The sequence below is a fragment of the Acanthopagrus latus genome, chromosome 17 (assembly GCF_904848185.1).
Source record: "Acanthopagrus latus isolate v.2019 chromosome 17, fAcaLat1.1, whole genome shotgun sequence".
NCBI lineage: Eukaryota > Metazoa > Chordata > Actinopteri > Spariformes > Sparidae > Acanthopagrus > Acanthopagrus latus.
This window is the reverse complement of record NC_051055.1, coordinates 11,173,280-11,194,409: the sequence shown is the minus strand read 5'-3', so window position 1 is coordinate 11,194,409 and position 21,130 is coordinate 11,173,280. Positions and strand designations below refer to the sequence as shown.

At 40.4% G+C, this 21,130-nt stretch overlaps 2 protein-coding genes across 7 annotated transcripts; one reads left to right on the top strand and one right to left on the bottom strand.

Moving 5' to 3' along the window:
• Nucleotides 1–1,314: 1,314 nt before the first annotated feature.
• Nucleotides 1,315–13,455, top strand: azi2 (5-azacytidine induced 2). Of its 6 annotated transcripts, XR_005070553.1 has the most exons (9): nucleotides 1,315–1,451; nucleotides 3,084–3,337; nucleotides 4,073–4,189; nucleotides 4,483–4,588; nucleotides 5,707–5,840; nucleotides 6,221–6,285; nucleotides 7,795–7,919; nucleotides 10,870–11,508; nucleotides 12,318–13,455. XR_005070553.1 is itself a non-coding variant. In XM_037073399.1 (8 exons), the coding sequence occupies exons 2-8, from the start codon at nucleotides 3,119–3,121 to the stop codon at nucleotides 11,301–11,303; spliced, it is 1,194 nt and encodes a 397-aa protein (XP_036929294.1). In that variant the 5' UTR covers nucleotides 1,315–1,451; nucleotides 3,084–3,118; the 3' UTR covers nucleotides 11,304–13,455. The 6 variants fall into 6 exon arrangements, 5 of the variants coding, with proteins under 5 accessions (XP_036929294.1, XP_036929290.1, XP_036929292.1 ...); XM_037073399.1 differs by having other exon boundaries at nucleotides 4,483–4,582; nucleotides 10,870–13,455; XM_037073395.1 differs by having other exon boundaries at nucleotides 10,870–13,455.
• A 684-nt stretch (nucleotides 13,456–14,139) lies between these two features.
• On the bottom strand, nucleotides 14,140–20,682 carry cmc1 (C-x(9)-C motif containing 1). Its single transcript, XM_037073401.1, has 4 exons — nucleotides 20,551–20,682; nucleotides 19,315–19,407; nucleotides 15,097–15,187; nucleotides 14,140–14,880 (listed from the first exon to the last, which is right to left on the bottom strand). Exons 1-4 carry the CDS (start codon nucleotides 20,570–20,572, stop codon nucleotides 14,760–14,762), a joined length of 327 nt encoding a protein of 108 aa, XP_036929296.1. The 5' UTR covers nucleotides 20,573–20,682; the 3' UTR covers nucleotides 14,140–14,759.
• Nucleotides 20,683–21,130: the final 448 nt, after the last annotated feature.

The window sequence follows — 21,130 nt, the reverse complement described above, 5'->3', positions numbered from 1 at the left end:
TAATAAAGCACATTTGGAAAATATTTGCCGATACAGGGAATAGAGAGAAAAACTGTCCTGAATATACTATTTAAACCCATATGACATGTTGATGAAGAGATATTTCACATATACATGTACTGTGCACACAACTGCATGTTCTGTGCTGTGCTGTTACTGTCTGCTGGTAAATGCCTACTCATAGCAGCAAACCAATGATTTTGTCTCACTTCACCAACAGAAAATGACATAGATAAAAAGTTGGTAAACTAAAATATCAATATACTAGAGCTGCATAATGTCTAGCCATTTGGACTTGGTCGTTTGGTATCTCTATAATCCTCATGAAGATTTACTGAATCTATTGCTTTAGTCATTATGGGGTGAGAGAATGGGATGTTTTATTCAGAGTTTGTGAATAATGGAACTAACCGATTTCCAATTGTGTGAAATCATTAAAACAATGGTATCACTTTACTTTAATCCAGTATGTAGGCCATTACCACACACATTAAATGAGTAAATTAACAGTACAGGTAAAGTTATTAAAATAAAATCAAATACAAGGATGGCAATGACTCGACTTTGTTAGATCTGGTCATTAGTAGTTCTTGCTAGTTGCTAACTAGCTACTATGAATCAATATAGCTCATAGCTACCTTAAAATAATATTACTGGCATTTATTTGTGTCAGTGAGAAAGACATTAAGTTCTATTTTGGCAAAATCTGAGCGGGGTAACCTTAACTTACCTTAACTTAGCAAGTGAGCACCTGTTGGCTAAATGATAAACTTATGCGAGCTGACAGGCTAACAGTCTTGTAGGAGGAAACTATTAAGTTGGCAGTTAACCCTAACCCTTCGTTACCTTCTTTTATCACTCACTCTTCACTTCTTCCTCTAGCTAGCCATGGAAGAGAGGTTTGTTGATAAAATGCACCTGCTCCGCCCTCCAACACCTCGGTCCTGATTAAGGTTAGTGTAACAGAGAAGAAGAAGAAGAAGAAGAAGAAGAAGAAGAAGAAGAAGAAGAAGCTGAAGAACAAGAACAAGAACAAGAACAAGAACAAGAACAAGAAGAGTTTTATTGAAATGCACGGTTTTTGCTCATGAACATCGAACTGACACACTAATTAATTAAAGTATTATTTTATAAAATCTTGCTTTGTAAGCCATGTACCAACTGAAAGCTTCATCAAGCGCTCTCAGCTATTCTGTTTAGTCCGTCAGCGTGCACGAACTACAGCGTTGATATCAGACACCTCCCTCCACATTGTGCGTTTATTTTGAAAGGACTTCAGCAGTCCAGTGACTCCCGGAAGTTTTTGTTTCCTCACCTGTCAGTTCTGACACGGTGCGAGTGTCCAGCCTCGTCTCTTTGTTTTTCTTCGAGAAACAGGTCTCCTTTTTCCGAGAATAAATGATAATCCTGTGTGGCCGACTGACACCTAACTGAGGACGGCATCTAACACGGTTGGTGAAAGTCGTCAGTGAAAACAATCGACTGTTTTTGCTTCACCTAGCCAAGAATAGCCAGCAGACGTAAGCTAAGCGCTAGCTAACTGTTATCATCACAACAGATCGATCATTTTAATCACCGTGACTGTTGTTACACGTTTTATCTTTCTCTAGGTCATCTACCAGTAATTGTGTTATTCATTCCCAAGCCTATTTTAGAAGTGCCCGTCGGTGTGTGTTTTGTCGGATGTCAACTGAGATCACGGAAGCTAACACCATCACGTTAGCATCGTACACAGGCGAGATTCATTGATTGTTTACATCCCGTTCCTGACTGCCTTTGGGTGGCTCTTTGGATTAAATGCGATATCTTCGCTGCTGTCATCGCGCTATTAGCCGTTAGCTCTCGTGTTTTATCGAGAGTGGTTCTAAGGAAATGACGGTGCTCTTCGTGTCTTGTTTTGAATTCACGTTGACTTTCGTTTTGAGCACTTGGTGTGGGGGGTCACTTTCGATTTCACACCTTTTTTCTTTTCTTTTTTTTTTCTAAAGACGTCCTTCAAAGTCAGCCGCCCTGCGTTTGCGTTTTTGCTTTGTTTGCGTCCGTGGCAGTAGTCCAGCAGCCCGTCCGGTGTCGCTCCCCCGAAACTTATTTTTCTAAAAGCTTCGGCCTTCGATGTGGAAAAACTTGGCTCCTCGGTGTTTGCTGCATCATTGCATGCTGACATCATCAAGTAGCGTGAGCTGCATCGTGTCTGCCGACGAGCCAAAGGTCTGAGAGAGGGGTTTGCTGTGGGCTGGTTTGAGGGAACGTCTGTCCCAGGTAGTCTGACCGGAGGGCTTTGATCCCAGGTGGAAGTAACCTGGACGGTGAGGCGTCCCTATAACAACAGGACTGTGTGAGGAACTTAACTTATTTAACAGTCCAGAAACTACAGTGTGTTAAGTGCAGTACTTCCATTCAGGGCCAAAGTCCCCGAATCACAGAGCACACAAACATGTCACGAAATTGCAAACTATTCAAATGCTTGTGCTCCTTGACTCGCATATTGTTCAAGTTTAGTGGAACTGGGTGTCAAAAAAAAAAAAAAAAAAGACAGGGGAAGTGAGTTAGGTGTTGGTGGAGTGAACTTTGCACAAGACATGTGCATCTGTTACTGTAGGGTCAGCCTGAGGATGGCGGCACTGAGCTCATCCACATGTGCCCCCTGCTGATGTTCCATGTCAGAGGCTTGTCTCAGATCTCACGCTGAAACTATGTCAGATATCTTTATGACACTCTTGCATCACATAATGATGAAACACCTGAGCTGCCGGCAACACAACAATGCCAGGTCCTTTCTGAGAATGGGTGGCAGGGTTCAAATAGGTCCATACATTTGTGAACCCCTTTAAATGTAAGCTGAATCTTCTTCTCCCAGTCGCATTTTCCTTTAGAATCCAGACTAAACCACATATGTGAACCGCTGGACACTGTTTGATTGCAAAATGATCCGTTGGATAAGTAGACCCAATATAGCAATAGCCAGCTATCCCCTCACATGTGGCAATAATGTGCAGAAACTAGGATATTGTAAATACAGATGCTTTATGATGGCTAAGCTTAAGAGCTCTATCACTCTGACATTAAAACCCCATGATCCACAGGTCTTCTATCTGCTACAGAGTAGGCCTGTGCAGGCATGGAGCCCTTGGCAGTGGATGATGACATCTGCATCCTTCAACATGAGACGGCCTACACCGGCGCCGGCGAGAGTCCTGTATCAGTGTGCGCCGGCGACGAATCCGTCGCTTCCCACTTCGCCCTGGTCACGGCCTACGAGGACATCAAGAAGAGGCTGAGGGACACAGAGCGGGAGAACACCTTGCTGAGGAAGAGAGTGAAGCAGCTGGAGGATAAGGTATAGATGTGAACGCAAAGGGCGGTGGTGGGAAGAGAAGAAAGAAGAAAGAGGTAGCAGCATGAGGAGAATGAATTGAAAGAACATACCGATCATCCAGATGGGTAAACAGCCAGACAGCGAGCTATAGACGGAGATGAAGGAAAACAGATTTCTGTTTTTTTTTCCAGGGTGTCAGAGTTATGGACAAACACAAAATGCTCAGAAAAAGTTTGGGAAAAAGTCCACATGCCAGCATCATTAATATTGTTGGCCTAAAGTCAAAGCTATAAAACAATGAGAAATAAATCTGCACTGTCTAAAAACAAAGAGGAGGTCTGGGAAAGTATGGCATTGCCAAACACAGAGTGTTGGAGCACGACACTTAGGGGAGAAGGCTCCTGAAATTGGATTTGAAAAAAAAACAAGAGATTGAGTACAATACAGCAGAGAGAGCTATTTAAACAGGAAGGGTCTTAATACAGATGGTAGGCTGAAGTGAAAGTGCTGCACAAGATGTGGGCAGGGCTGCTTCGCTAGAAGTCTCGAGTCTGTTTTGCTTTTATCCGCTGCAGCATCAAGATAGGATGTGGTGGGAGGAAAGTAACTTCCTACCACAGATATTTAAATGACAAGAAATTGATCGCTCCTCTCGTGTGTGTGTGTGTGTGTGTGTGTGTGTGTGTGTGTGTGTGTGTGTGTGTGTGTGTGTGTGTGTGTGTGTGTGTGTGTGTGTTTCATCTATCCCCGCTGTAGCTCTTCAGGCCAGAGGCTCCTCCGTCAGAGGGTCCCCAGTATGTGAACAAGGCCTTCAGTGCTTACCGAGGTATCTATATAGAGAAGGAGGACCTGCAGATGGAGCTCAACAAACTGGTGCGTTCATTGATTCATTTTCAAACTCAGATTGACTAGAGTGAGACACAAAGATTAAGTGTGTTGCAAAGACTGTGTACATTTAAGCAGAATGAATATATGTTTTGGGGTTTTTTTGTAACTTAAATAGAAACACCCAGCTCATGATTTCACCACACAGATGCAGCACAGGTGCACATTCTAACTGGGAACAACGGGGGGAAAAAAGAGAGCTTGGTGAATAAATATAAATGCTGACTCTCCCCTCATCTTCCTCCCCCTCTTCCTCACTGTCCCCTCTCTTCCTCTGTCAGAAACGGGAGAAGAGTGAGAGTGAGCGGTTGCTGACGGAGCAGCTCCAGGCCAAAGAGTTGGAGCTGCTTCAGCTGAAGACAGAGATGGAGACCAGCCAAGGTACAGGTAGAGCGCACAGGGTTGCATTCGTCTCTTTATACCAGCAGTACTTCAGTCGCTGTACGGACGTGCATCTGGCAAAGCAGATACTGCACTGTGTCAAATTTGAATTGCCTATGTAGCAATTATGTTTACTCGAGTACAATCTTGAGATACTTTTTATACTGTCTAATACTTGTATTACACTACATTTCAGAGGGGATTATTGTACATTGTTTTGTACAGTCTGTGTGTAGCTGTCTGTTGTAAGAGCTTCTCTCAAAGTGGAATAAAGAATATAAAAATAAACTTACAATGCAATAGGATGATTTCTGTAGTTTTAACTGGCTGAAAGTTTATAAATTAAAGCCCGACTGATACTACTTTTTTTTGGCTAATGTCTATCGATATTGGGGAATACAAAATTCCGATATCGACATACTGGCCGATAGTCAAATTCATTAATGTGTGTGGCACATACATACATATGTGTGTGGCATTCAGCACTTCTCCAAAATGAAATCATGGCAATACAATAAAATACCCCAGGGACTTTATGTCTGCGTTGCGTTAAAAAAAAAAAAAGAAAAAAAAATCTTATTAGCATATATGTTGTCCAATATACACTTATATGAAACTTTTTTTAAAAATATGATTAAATATCTGAGATAAGCCCATAATGGCCTATTAATTTGGTTGATTGAGATTTAACTTGGCTATAAAGTTACTTTGTGCGACTTTGACCAGCTACGTTAGAATACAGTTTACATATTAACGCGTCAATAGAAATAATCCTGTAATATAACGAATATAACATGGGTATACATTTTGGATAAAACATTTTGAGAAGGGCAACTACAAAAGAAACTATTTTATTTTGCTACTTTCAGTGTATTTTGCTCTAATGTATTGCTCTGTGTTTAACCATTTATCTAATCAAATATCTGATTCATTATGATCAAAATCATGTACAGCTAAGGTCACTGAAGTGACAATTATAATGTCATTTATACTGAACATCAATTTCAACTTTCAACTTTTGACATGTAAAAGTCATCCAGTTCTGCAGAAAGTCTTAAGTTTCAACATTTATTTCTTCATCCATGGTAACAGTGTGACTCTGTTTTTTTGTCGTGTGTGTGCAGTGATGAGAAGCCTGAACAGCCCTCAGGACTACTGGCAGGTGGACAGGGTCAGCACTGAGCTAAAGATCCACAAACTGCAGGAGGAGCTGGACAGGGTGACACTGGAAAACGGCAGACTGCTGGAGAGAAGTGGGGTAAGTGAAAGTGGGAAGACAGAGTTGAAGAGACAGGAGAGGATAACGGATAAAGGAGGACGGGCGGGGGGGAATAAGATAAGAGGGGCTGGGGAAAGCAGTACTGATAAACAGCAGACTCCTAGAGAGATGTGGCATAACTATAAGAGAGGAAATGGCACAGAGGAGAGGTGTTTCGGCACAGCGAGATGAGGCGACATTCAGAGACGGCTGGAGGAGAAGTTGAACCTAAAGAGGGGAAGGGCTTGATGTGCTGAAGCTTAAACGGTAGAAAAATTGATTGCTGAAGGATGAAAAGAGAGCATGGGTCGAAGCGGAGCAGATGAGTCTTGAGTTATGTCCTCATATGAGTCCTGAGCCTAACTGAACTCTGTTTTTAGGAGGAACCACACGGCCTTAACGGACCAGACTCGGACCAGACCTGCGACGCAAAGTACAAAGCAAGGTATCGTGTTTTATGAATATTGTCGGAGAGCGACTTTTAATTCAGTGCCCAACCCTTATTTCAGTTACCAAAAATGACAAAAAAGGAAACAATGTTGTAGTTAAAAAAATACAGTATTTTTCCTTTAGTTGGTGATGGTCACAACAAGTAAACATAAGTATAAGTTTGAATTTATGTACTCCTAATGCAGAGACCCTCAGAGACCTCAGAGTCAGATGCTGTACAACCAGCTACAGGATTAATCAAAAACGTCCACGTAAATGTATTGTTTGTTTGTTCTAATTTTCTGACAAGACAGCTTTTGAATGTGTGTGATTGCCTCCCATGTGCACTTGAACACAACAAATGACATTTTCCAATCAAATTGTTCAGTTGCTTCCTAGAAAATAAAAATAATCTTAAATTTTCAATGTAAACCTTGTCTTAAACGTCATGATAAGGTATGGGAGTGACTGACCTGGTTAGACAGTTCTATGTTAAGCTCGGTGTCTGCTGATGGTGTAATTGTGCCTTCTAGCCACTAGAGGAGGGTGCAGCTTTAGACATTATAAAGCCTGCAGGCAGCCAGTGAGATGCAGATAACCTCAGAAGAACCTCGGCTCTTGGTCCTGATCAGCTGCAGTTAAGCCCTCAACACTTGTGTCCATTAGAAATGGTTTTAAATTTGCACTCCAGGGTTGTAATGTTTAAAAAGTCTGTAGCACATACAGCCACCCTCCACTTACTTTGTCAGTGAAGATAATCTTCCTCAAATCAGCATCTCCTCACATTTCATGACGAAAAATCTATTTGCGGTGCGTTGTGATTGTTTCACGTGTCAGCAGTTTGCAGATGGTGTTAGTTTTTGGCGGCGCAAAAAGCTTCACTTTTACCCCACAGTTTTTCTCCTTGTGTTTCTTTTGCTGTTTTAGGCAGGTGTTTGAATTTAAGGCAAAGTGTTGATGAGATTTTGCATCTTAACATGAGGTGTGGATAGGACAGTTTGTAGGTGTTGCCTGAAGACCGCTTTTATTTTTTGAATATTTATTCTTACTGTGTCGTCGGTCTGTAGTAGTGCTGCTGCTGCTGCTGCTGGTTGATTTGGCATTTAATGCGCCGTTACAGTTTAGAATGGCATCATCTGTAACCTTTGCTGTTAAGTGAGTTTGCTTAACACCTGCACATCACATCAGCACAGCCGGTACATGTGCCAGCAAAGAAACAAACCATATCACTGAATGACAGTTATCACATAGAATTCAGTCTGTTACCAAGCCTCTATGGCAGTTTCTGTAAGTTGCTTGATAAATAAGGGTTTGCAAATTCCAATCAAATTCATTGTCAGTTGGAAATTCAACATTGCTCTGAGTTTAAGAAAAGTGCATATGCACACAAAATGTCTTTTTGAGTAACTGCAATAACTGCGTGAGTATGTATATGAGATCCTGACAGTTGGATATTTCTAACAACCGCAACCACAAGTTCCTTAATTATTATAATGTTTAAATGAAATGTCCCATCCTCCTGCAGCGAGAGGAGCATGCAGCAGACGTACGAGGCTTTGCACTGCGAGGTCACTCGTCTCCACTCAGAGCTGAAGCACCAAACAGGCCTGATTAGGAAACTCAGGCCGCTCATCAGTGATCCAAGACAAGGTGAGACACACGCACACAAACACAAGGGCACACTCTGGGTTGTGTTATTGTCGGTGTGTATTTTAATACAAATCCTTCCGTCCTTAGTTTCTGTGTTTGTGTAAGTATATGTGATTACCCGCCTTAGGAGCCTGGGTAATTATTTTCCTTGAGTTTCATTTTCAGTCCTTATCCCATGTATTTATCTTAAATGTTTTCATTTGTATGTATTTTTCTCATGTAAAATACAAAAAACATGTTTGAACTTGGCACACATTAGTGTCACATTCATGGGTTCAGTTTTACCTGGATCTTTTGCATTTCTGTATTTGGCCAGATTTCCAAAAAAGTTGGGACCCTGTGTAAAACATAAGTAAATGAAACGGAATGTGCTTATTTTCAAATCCCTTTAGCAAGCCAGTATATGTCGTGTTTGACCGTGTCAAATTTCTCATCAACAATAGATTTGAGTAAATATCTGCTTATTCTGAATTACATGCGAGGAACGCATTTCAAACAAGTTGGGACACGGGGCAACACAAGACCATTGTGGAATACACTAAATACACCTGTTTGTACCTCTCCACAGGTTAGTTTACAGTTAACTGGTAACAGGTGACATGATCATGATCGGGACAGAGGCATCCTCGACAGGCTCAGAGGTTCACAAGGTTCACCACTCTGTGATACACATGATCATATAAAGGATTGTGTTCTGTTTTTATTCATGTTATACACAGTGTCGTGAATTTTCTGGAATCCAGGTTGCATTCATCACTTAAGTTTCTCATTCTGATCTCTAGAGAAGCTGTCTGTTCCCCATTAAAAAAAAAAACTTTACATAGTCAGTAATACTTAGAGTAATATTTTAAGATGATTACAAAGGGGAAATGATACAATTTAAGTTACAATTTATAGTCAGAGACGGTACGGCCCATCATCTTCAACCTGCAGGAGCGACAAGTGTCAGCATGTTTAACTAATCTGACATTTAAAAACGTTGCTTTAACCCAAGTGTCAGGTAGTGTCAGATTTATGTGCAGGTGTAGAGGCTGAGATTCAAACCTTGCTGCTCTGCTCATGAGCTAACGTGGCTAACATTAAGACGACAGAGGAGGTTTGCTACTGCCTTTCTTCAGTTGAGGGAAGGCTTTTCTGAAGAACTGCTGCTCACTGAGAAGATTTCTCCTGCTTGCTCCTTGTTGCGATTTGTATAAGGGTGTGATAAGACTGTGGATATTATCAAAGTACTCAAAACACTTTGATAAAGGACATCATGAAATGGTCCGTCCCTCCTCTGCAGTCTCTCTGTGATGATGTATTCTACCCCGGGAGAGATTACCTCTGTTGTCAATTCCCCCCGGAGTGTGAGAAGAGGAGACTAGGAGGTGAAAATTAGAACGAAATATGGCAAGAAAATAAATCTTGGCCTATTTATTCCACTGAATAAGAGGGTAATCCTGTAACTTAGATGAGACAGATGGAGAGAAATAAGGAAGGCGGGAGTGGCAAAGAAAGGGAGATGGGACGGGGGAGGGGGAGGAGAGTGAGCCATGTATTTATTCAATCATATTGTGCATCTGTATTCTTCTAATGTTCCTCCTTTGGAATCACTTTTATTCAAATCCTAGACTCAGGAGACCCTCTCATGGAAGAGTAGCAGGGAGGGATGGATGGAGAGATGATGTGTGGATGGAGAGAGGTAGGGGAAAAGAGCTGGAGGAGATACTCATTTAAACTTTATTACTTGCTCAAGGTGATGATTTGATAGCAAAGCAATGGTGTGTGTGTGTGTGTGTGAGATTAGGACATCTGATTTGTGTATGGATATGCTCAGTTCTGTTGAACAAAAAAAAAAACTAATCATTATTTTGGATATTTACTGATTCACATGCAGTGATGTTTACATGGCGCAGAGGTTTTATTGTGCAGTGTACAACAGTCCTGCTGCGTGGCGGGAGATTTAACCTCACTTGTCTGTTTTCACTCGGCGAGGCTTATCATCCGTTCAGGGATCAAAAGGCTCCGCCGAGCGCACCTTGGAATTTCAAAATCTAAGTTTAATCCACGTGTAAATAAGAACGGAATTAAGTACAAAGGTGTGATTGCGCCAAACACAAAAAGAGACCGCGCAGCTATTGCGGGAAAGAGAAAATGGCTTCATTTATGCTGCAGATAGACATGATGTAGTTGAAAGAACAAATCACTTTTCACACACACTTCTCACCGCCTTGTACAAAGAATAACCGAATTAAATTAATTTTATCTTCAGTCTTACGAAAATCCCAAGTGATTGTCCTTTTGTCTATTTAAAATAGGCGGTAGAGATTAATTGAAAGCTGAGAAGTAAATTTTAAGTGCTTTTCATTTTTGACAGAGCTCTTAATAATGCTGATGTCTCTCGACCAAACTTAGCAGTTAATTTAATGCCAGTTGCCCTAACTTGCTATAAATTATCGTTATGTTGTGCTCCATTAATGCGTCTAGATTTGCAGTTTAAGTGCATTTAAATGGAACCATATGCCAAATATTAAAAATCTTACTTCACAGAGGAAAATATTAAAACACATTTGTCTCAGCCATACAGGAACTTTTAATAAAATCAACAAAAATATGTATGTGAATCAGGTGATATGTGATCAAATGATAAGTAAAGAGAAGCTAATTTTTTCACTGAGCATCCAGTGTTAACTTTTGGCAGTGGACAAGTTTCAGCACTCCCCCTGATGGATGGTGTGGTGTCTCTTGGCCCACTGTTAAAACCATGTCATTGATGAAAACATAATCATTGCTAATGGGCTGGAAAAAATCATGTTTCAAAAAAAATCTACCTTCGAATCAAAGTGCAAATATTGATACTGATGCTGCAGCTCAGACTCATTTATTGCGACCACGTCTAACCTTCTCCTGTCTTATTCTTTCATCTCTCCTCCCTCTGCCCCCACCCCTCTGTCCCTCCCGCCTTCTCCAGCTGCCTCAACAGTTCCAATTCAGTGTCTGGACGACGTGGAACAGAACAACAACCATCATCGGGCATCAGTGCCTCGCCCCCCTAGCGCCCCACCTCTCCCCTCGTGCTCCGGCCGCCCCTGCCCCCCTGCCGGTGGGCCGTCAGGCACCCTGCTGCCGGACAGTCTGAGGGAGGACTGCTGGTACAATGGGCCTTGGCCCTCCCAGAGCTGTTCAGGAGAGGCTCTGGTCGGCAGCGACACCTGCTCTGTCGTCCTGCCCCCGCCTCCCCTGAACCAAGCCTCCCTGGATGACAGCTCGCGGTCCTTCCCCAGCCCCCCCAAACCCAGTGACGCCATGTTCTGGGAAGGACACTCCGCTTCATCCAACTCATCCTCAATCGGAAACTGCACTCCCAGGAGCCCTCCCAATGCAGAGTGGGCCAAGCCCTATTGAGAGGAACCTCGATAAGAGAATAGATGATTCAATAGCGTGTGTAATTGGATGGGAAAATAAGACGGATGGATGAATGAATGGACTCTCCAACCCTGCCACATAGCTACCACCTAACCTGCCTTAAGTTGATAAGACCACTCCCCTGGGCTAGACCGGACCTGCTGGTTGTGGGAACTAATGGAAGCCAAGAGGAGGCCTTTTCGAGGTAAAGACTCTGCACACCGCATCGGTGAACATATCTGACTTTGCAGAGGAAACGTTGATGAGAGACCCTCAGCAAAATGAATAGTTTGTCCACGTGTATGTGTCCTTGTATGCACACGCTTAAGTGTGTGCAAGCATGCATATGAGCAGTTTTATTTGTGTGTGTGCGCGCGCATACACACACATCCAACAGAGCGTGCCTGTGTGTGCAGATCAGCGTGTGGGCATCTTTCGCCTGCCTGTATCTGCATCTCGTCCTAATAAACCTAACAGGTCTCAAAGGGGCCTCTTCCTCCATCCATTGTGGCCAGTGATCACCGGGGCCACAGCATCATACGAGAATATGTGAAACTGTACTCCCTCCAATGCAAGTCTTTTAACATTTGATCGCTGTAAAGTATACAAGGTATGTCCCATGTATGTCCCAGGTTGAGGACTTGATGTGATTGTTTTCTGTACTGTGGCGGAGGCGGGCTTACAGTAACTGTAGGATAATCACAAATTGTTGTTCCAAATTTTAACAGCTACCAAATTAAATCTTTTTCTTCTTTGACAAGTTTTCTTTTTTTTTTTTTTTCAATGTTGCATTATGAGTGGGAAACGGTTGTTTTAATCTAAAGATGTTTTGCTTTTCTAAAATAAAACACTCCACCCTAACTGGCACCAGAAAAGATTCAACTGTTCATGACTTAACAGAAGTTCCACGAATCGAGCAGGCCTTCTTTATACCTGCCTGTTATCACATATTCACTCCTGTCAGAACTGCTGTTAGACAATATTGGCTGTGTTGTTTTCTTTTCTCGGTTGCAGAGGGACATGTAGATCTACGGCCGTGCATTGTTGGAGGTTCGGTGAACAACAAGGACTCATGGGGTGGGCTTCATACAGCCTCCCTGTATTTGAAACCCTGATTAAGTTGGGAACCTCTTGAGGTTTGTGAAGATTTTCAATTACAGAAAATGTATCTAAACTCTGTACTGTGCTGGTGTTTATCTTTGATACATTTGTTTTGCAGTATGACGTAAATAAGCTGTGTGAAGAGAGAAGTTCCTCTTTGATTTCTCTTTTTAAGAGTCAGATGAGTATAAAAAACTGAATGATGTACAAAGGAAAACACATTTTTGAGTAGAATACGAGATAATGTATACAGAGGGAAGAATGTGCATATCTGTATAAATGTATATGGTGGGCTTCAGTACTCTGCCGAATGCAGTTTTGCACTCCAAACCAGTTTTGTTTTTTCTCCCCTACCCCAAAGACTTCTGATGTGTGTTGTAGGAGCTGTATGTGCTGGTGGTTGGACAATAATCTGATGACCTGCAGAAATGTGAGCTGTGACTTGAAAAATAGGTGCACAAAGCACAAGAGGCCCACGGTTGATCAAAATATTTCTCTTTTTTTTGTTCCATTTCTCCAGTCTGTTTCACGATAACTGTGGTCTTTCTGTTCATTTTTAAGAAGTGTTATTTTACAGCAGTAGTTTCATACTTCTGTAAGCGATTTGCAAACCAAAATGCAATGTACAGTAGATATGGATTATATTTTAGATTTACTGCACTCCAGACTGTTTGTAAATATGACCAATTAAATGAAGCAAAGGAAGTGACTGGGTGAGGTTGCGCTGTCCCTCTATTTATATTTTTGGCAATGCAGTTCTGTGGTTCAGTTCAATAAAATTGAAGGCTTTGGCATATCAATTACTACTTTACACTTGAAAATAGCAATAACTTTTCTTCCTTTTTGGATTCCTGTCTCAAATATTTATTTTACACTTAATAACTCCATAAGAGAGCAGCAACTCCTGTCCATCACAAGGCCTTCATACGACTGCAGAAACAATCACATAATGGTTCAAGTCACATATGTGTCCTTTTATAATGCAATCTGGGGACTTGCTGTTTTGCTCTGCCTTTGCCATGACTTAAAAACTAAACTGGAACAAAAGAAACAAGTGTCCAACTGTAATTTGTACACTGTAAATTCCTTGTTTACATTTAACAACTGCTGTGTACAGATATGTTTTTCAATAACCTTAAATGTAATGGTGCGTTCCCACACCATTAGATAACAAACCTCAGGAAAAACATCACAGTAACTCAGTGATGCACTCATCATGTGCCATCATTGATCCTTATACAAATAGATATTGATCAAAGAACACAGGAGATGGTCTACCTGAGCAGTCCACCCCAAGTGACAGCACAGTGCAGACATGAAGTTTATGATGGAAGCAAATTAAACAAAATTCATTTTCACATTTTATATGATCTCTTAAGCAAAACAAACACAGCTGATTAAAGTATTGCAACGCTTCAAAATCCTGTGTTGGTTTAGTTTGACTGTACAGCAGACGCATGCTATCAAATACAAAAGAAGTTGAAATCCAAAGTTTTTAGCGGTCTTTTACTTAAAGCCAATAAGAGCAACCAACCTTAGTCAGATTTTTGTCTTTAAAATAAAAACATACATTTTTTTTTAAATAACCTTTAAACCACAATTTAAAAATATTTAGTAAGTAAACCTCAGCCAGCCTCCATCCTCTTCACCCATAGTTGACTGAAGTGAAGAAGTTTATCTGGAAAAAAGTACTTTCTTTCTTTCACGTTTTGACCAATTCACAACTGATGTACCCTTTAGAGCAACGGAATATTTTTTATTTACAAAATCACATTTCTTATGATTACATGGTTCATTGCTTGGTTAGAGGTCTCTTACATACACTACACAAGCAGCCTTACTTTCCAAGTCTTGGTATGTTAATGTACACTTTCTTCTGCAGATGAAGATGAGCACTTGCGCTCTCATTGCATCTACAAGAGGACACGCCACAAAATGATCAGCAGATATAGAGCATCTTTCAATGTATGACCATATAGCTCAAAAACTGAAGCACGGCACTCCTATGAAGATCTTGGGAACAGGAGGTGACTGTACCATGATCAGATCTTCATGTATTTTTATAAATCAGTCAATAAAACTCATTGAAAAAGTAAATGCTCCTGATTACAACACGGAAGACAATTCTGACCATTTGACATTTTGCATATGTACAGAAAATCAAAAAGATGCCATTCTTTCAATTATATAGTCTTGCACACCAGAAGAGTTTTTGTCACTAATTCCACAGATTTAAATTAAATACACTCATGAATAGTAAGCCCCACCAGATGACCATGTATGCTGCGTGTGTGGGACTTGCTGGGTTGGTTAAGGCCACACCTTCACCTTGAATGAAGGGAAGCTGTTTGTGTATCACATGCTAGCTGGGAGTTTTTGTTTCCTGCTCTTCGCTGGAGTCCCTGTCCTTTCAAACTCCAGCTTCTCCTTGATGTACTCCTGCTTACACTCTTCGAACAACACAGGGTCCTTGTAGCTGGTGGATGACAAATGGCACAGTGTTTATTTTACAAGATGAATGTTTCCCCATATGACTATCACTTGTTGGCGATCGTATGGTTTTGAGATAACTGAGAATTTCATAGAGGACAGTTGAGATGGTCAGCGATGGTAGCTGAGAGAGTTGTAAATCTCATGTAAAAGATTATGGTGGGATAAAGCACATCTTCAGAAGAAACTGCAAGATACTCACTGCACTGTCAGACATTCCTTCAGTGCAGAATTCTCCTCTCGACACTTAAACACCATGAAGAAACCGGAGTCTTTACAGCAGTGGTTGAAGGCTGGAGGGAGATGGAGGAGGAGGGTGTCAGAGAGAGGGCAAAGTTAGTGGTAAAAGAGGAACAGGCTCAACATGCACAACAGCCTCACATATAAATGTAAAAATAGAACTTGCTGCAAATCTATTAACATCCTGCCTTTCACCTTATCCATATTATTTGATCCTAGTGAGTACAAGCACTGACAAGAAGAAAATGTAGCCACAAGCAAACCAAGATGGACTTCACCTTGGCACTCCACCGCAAGAACGAACCTGGTTTTAGGTCACTTGCACTGCCATGCCTCTTATCAAACTGAAACCCATGTTTCCTCATTCACACAAGAACTGAACTTAGCTGTACTGGCCAGAGTGGTTGTATCTGTGGTCGCCCAGTTTACACATCGACTCTGTAACAGTCAACCCACCACCCTCAAATATAAATGTGTCTGTGCCACGGGTAATTAAATATAGGTTCTGTTACTTTCCTTCCAGACTGCAAGTGACATTAAATAAAGTGGATAAATCCTTTTGTACTCCACAGAGGTCATGACATTTTTTACTACATTGATGGAAGGCCAGTAGTTACATATTAGTGGAGTATTAGCGCAGTTTCTGCGCAGTGCCAAGATGCTAAGTTATCCCCCCCAGTACAGCATGAAAACTGGTTTTCTTCTGACAGTTATAACAGCAACGCACTGTGAAGTTCTCTTACCAATGACCCTGACCCTTTTCCATGTTAATGCAGAAGTGCAACACAGAACTGTGGGCGCTCAGAGCAGCAAAAAGTTGACCAGTAGGTTGGGGTCTGTTCTTTGTGACACTACTAGCATGAATCAGTCATGTTGTTTGCTGAGGTTTTTCTTCAATGTATAAGACAAAGTAGGGAGCCGACAAACCCTCACAGACAAGAAAACATCTCTGAGTGATTGCAAGTTTGTGGATATACTAAATATATTAAATCATGTTTAAAAAGGCATAAATTGGCTTACGCAAATAAAATGCACATACAAAACACCTGAATTAGTCCAAACCCAGCTTAACAAATGTTTAGACTTTGTTACAAGCAAGTCCCCTGTCCCCTATTCATACTGCAGACTAATGCAAACAAATCTACATAATTGGAACACAATTTGTAAAACAAGGTTAGCACTAAAATGGTGAATGTCAATTGAGATACTCATGAAAAGCCCTTCCACAAAACTGAACATATGAGGTTGTGACTAGCCCTGGCTAGTGGTGTATTCCAGATTAAATGTGTAAGGTCCTCATTGTGAATAAGGTGTTGAAGACTCTTAGTCTTCACCTTGTTAGCAAGCTCTTTCTCAAGGATTTAATTAAAAACACTGCCCTCCCAAGTCCTCTTTCAAACAACTGACATCATAATTACCTTTATCACTGGCATCAGTATGGTTATCACACAGACACTTTCATCAGAATGCAGATGTGAAAAAACCTACTGCAAAACCAATTTAGAGAAGCAGAACAGTGCGACTAATCTAATCAACAAACGCCTCATCCCCGTCCCATGGCACCAATAGAGGCTGCAGAAGGTTGCCTTTCTGATTGCAACTACACCAAAAGGCAAACCTATGAGCTTCATGCCAGTGGAGGCCCTGCTAAAGAAAGGTGTGATGCCACCTTCACTTAAGGCTGTTGTGTTTGCCATTTTTAAAGATGGAGAAGCGTAGTTTGGCAGTTGGTAGAAAGCAGAAGCTAGGGACTCGAACATTTACAGACACTTGGACCTTTACAGTAAGATATAATGTGTGAGCCTCGTATCCATATTCATTTATAACTGATTTCTGCAAAATTAAATCCATGAATTATGAAACAGTAACTTCAAACATGCCAAAGTTATTGGGAAAATGACCATTATGACTGAGAGTTGTTTTTCTTCCAGGTTTTGGATATGGGAACAAGACACAGACATAATAGCACAAACCTACAGCAAAAGAGCTGGAAATCCAAGTATTGCGAAACATAACAGTGCTCTCTGTGAAAGTGGTTGCTAATTGAGTATGTGGGTTGTGTTTGCATGCTCAGTTTTTTGGTTCTGAAAAACATGCAAGAGTACTGAAATGAATCATCAGTGCAATAGGAAAAAAATCACGTTAGGGAGAATAAAACTATAACGATGTTGCGCTCAGGTCGGTAGTATTTGTCTGCTTCATCAACAAAGCCAGCAAAATACAACCGTGGGGTGTTCAGAAGCATATATGCCGAGACAGATAACACAGGAAAAGATTTTTTTTTTTTTTTTTACTTTTCTTTGTCAAACACAGTCATAGATACGCACGCAGAAGCCCAGTGCAGACACAAACATATCAAATGATATGTTAGAGGGCGGACATGAAGGTGTGAAAATGAGTGGGATGAGAAGCCAGTGTGAGGGGGGTTTCCACTACCCACACAGCCACTGTCTGTCCCATCACCTCAGGCTGCATGTGCACTGACTCCCCGCGTGAGCAGTACATACCGTCTTATACAGGCTGTCGTCAGATTTCTAGAAACCACATAACCTAGTCATCATCTGGCTGATGCGTTGCTGCAGTTTACGGGCCATACATGAGCAAAGTTGCAGCCACAGTTCCCATTCAGATCAAGCGGCAACTGTCATCATGCCAATTGGCCAGTTCCTTGATTCAGAGAACTTAAAAACACGTGTGAAGTGGGGGCTCATGGCGGTGGGAAACAGTCTAGCCATAAAGATTTAAAACAGTAAGGGACAGGAAACTACAAAGTTAAAAAGAAATTCCATAAAAGGACGATACCAAATAAGCCTCCAAATGTCCATTGTCCATTGTTGCAGATTATAATCTAAACATGTCTACAGGAATTATCAAAAAACTACAACATCAACTAAAACTTAAAACTTTAAATGCCTTCATAATCCATCTTTTGTGTTCTCAATAGAATAGTGAGAATTTTATTGCTAGAGACAGAGTGTTTCCATTGCGATTCAAGTAACACACTCCATATCACTTCAAGGCCTGGAGCTTTATTTTTTGTACGATTGCCTTTGTATCAAAAATAGTCGATGCATTGCTCATACTAAGATGAAAAGTCTTGTGAGATCGCCATTATAAGCAGACTGTAGGGCAAATTTAGTGGACTTCAATCTGAAGGAATAGTTAAACCATTTCTTTGGTTTTATATCCTTGCCAAAGTCTATTTGTCTTGAGGTAAAAAGCGGATCATAAAACCAAACAAAATTTGTGGGTTGCAGTAACATAATGTGCAGCTTAACTAAATATTATTAGTTAATATATTTCAAATGATCTAAATGGTGTTTATAATTTAAATTATCATGTTCAGTGAAAACTACTGCTCAGTCCTGAGTATAAAAGGCTTCATACACAACAACGTGACTTTCACGTAAACTTTCAAGTTAATACAAGGAATGAGTTTGGGTTGGTTGCTTGAGCATACTTTCTGGGATACATTCAGAAAATACACCCCTCAAGTTAAAAGGATTCACACAAAGGGACTGTGCTTGGATTTTAAAAAGGAAAATTAATTTCAATGTAGTTTTAGCAGAGAAACAACTAGGAAAAGAAGAACAGTGCTTTGTGAACTTTTATACTATATGTAATGTGTCAGTATGCCAGTATTTCTGTTGATTTGCAACCCTTGTACCTCTGCATTAATAACACAATACACTCTCCTGGCTAAAACTACTGCAGTGTAATAGCTCTACAATAAATGCTATGTTCATAAAGCTCATTATGTTAAGCTATTTTTGACATTTCAGTTTTTGTTTTGGGGTTTGGCATTTTTGTTTGTGTTAGAGGCCGTAGTTTGTGGTGCTGTTAATTTGTATTGAAAATACTGATAAGTGTCTCTTACATTTTGTGTGTGTGCTGTCACTGATACAGTTGAACTTTTCAAAGTCAGCATTTTGGATTGCCACAGTAGGAAAAGCGCCGGTGTTACAAAGTTAATGATGGCTTTGACCTAAACATGTACAAACAAGTAAGTCATGACAGTAAGTCATGTCTTCATTTAAAATAGGCTTATTGAATTGAGAAAAAAAACATTGGAAACATCCTTAAAAATGTTTTTGTGTGATCATAACATAAAATTTCTAGGTGACTAACAGTCATTGAATTAAATTGACTGATCAATGTAGTTGAAATTTCACATTTTCACCTTCAACTTTCTCAGCACAGAGCTCCTTGGCCTTCTCCCTCAACATCTTGGGGATGAGGACATCTGTCTCCACATGCCTCAGTTTGATCTCAGCTGATGAAGCAGGACAAAAAGACAGACAGATTCACATGTTAACTATCAGAACCATGATCAATATACACACTGGCCCCTGTCTGTGCTTTTTAAATGTTAATAAAACTGATAATATAGTTTAGTTCTTTTACTTGAGTCTGTTCTTTCAATGCCACTGTCCATTTCTACTCCACTATACCTCAGAGGGATATGTTGTTTTATCTACAGTCCAGCTGATGAAAAAAGTTGATTGCACTTCAGTCTTTTTTTGTCAACAACTCTGATAACCATTTAAATAAATTTTAATGAATACATACAAAAACATGTTGTGGTTCCAGCTTCCCAAATGTGTGAATTTATTCCTTATTGCTTTTCCTTTTAAAATGTTGATACATTTTTTATAATTTGATGGTTTGGACTTTTGGCTGAACAAAACAAATATTGTCAAAGTGTCACATTTGGGAATTGTAACAGCATTTCTCACATTTTATACAAAGCAAACAATCAATTGATTAAAGGAGAAAAAAAGTTTATATAATATTGTAATGTAATAAAATGTAATATTTAAAATTAGCATCAGCCTCAAACAACTATGACGGTAACATCCCGCCTTTACATTAATGCGTGAATAATAATAATCAGATAATCACAGACATTTTTCTGCAATAATGTAACAATATGAACCCGATTACACTTAAATGCTCTTAAGTGGCATTTTCAATGCAGGACGTTTACTTGGGAACATTATATTTTTACAGTGTGGTATTGATACCTTTATTTTGGTAAACAATCTGAATACTTCCTCCAGCACTGGTTAATATTGTGAGACTTGAGCTTCAGCACTCACACGTAAGAGAATCATTCTGGAGCTACATTACTATCACTGTTGTTTACATACTACACCGATGATAACGTATGTAAAAATGTCACCTTTTGTACACAGTGGACAATGACGTATCATTTGCCTTTGCGTACACACATCCACTCCATCTTACATGATTAGCTAGCTAACGTTAGCTACTCGAGTTTACGTAAACGCCAAAGGTCTCTCCCGACCGCTTGGAGCTGAATAAAGCTACTCGGAGGGCGCTGGGGGTTAACTCGGACACTCAGCTAACGTTACGGACAATATTATACATTTGAGTCAGCAGAAACATTTCATACCTGTGTTCGCTGTTGCTTCCATAGTGGCGGTGCCTCTCAAAACATTACAGAACTGAACCAATGTGACCTCGCTTGCGCATGCTCAAATTACTTCCGCTGACGTAGTTACGCGGCGTAAGAACTACAAGTCCCAGAGTCACGGACCCAGGAGTCAGCCGTGTAACAGTTTGTTTTGGAGTGCAGTCTTGCAGTAAACCTGCAGCTGTAAAGCCCAAGTAATGTCAGAGAAGTGGTGTCTGTTTGCAGTCATAAAATATCTATAATATTTAAACCACTTTCCATCTGGCATTAGGTATATGATAATATTTATACAGATAAATAACTGCAATAACAGTAATAATAACACATGTTTTTATTGTGAATTCACCAAATACAACAGTATGACTGGGTAAAAATCACAGTCTCAAATTTTGATCTGAGCTTCTGTCATTTAGACTACATTGTTTTTAATGTTATTTTATTGATTATTATGAAATATTGTATAAGTCCCTCACTGAGTCACATGTGATTTTGTCTGTGGTCAGAGGCAACACAACTGTCAGCTATGATATCTGTAGAATCACTGAGATTATATCAGTTA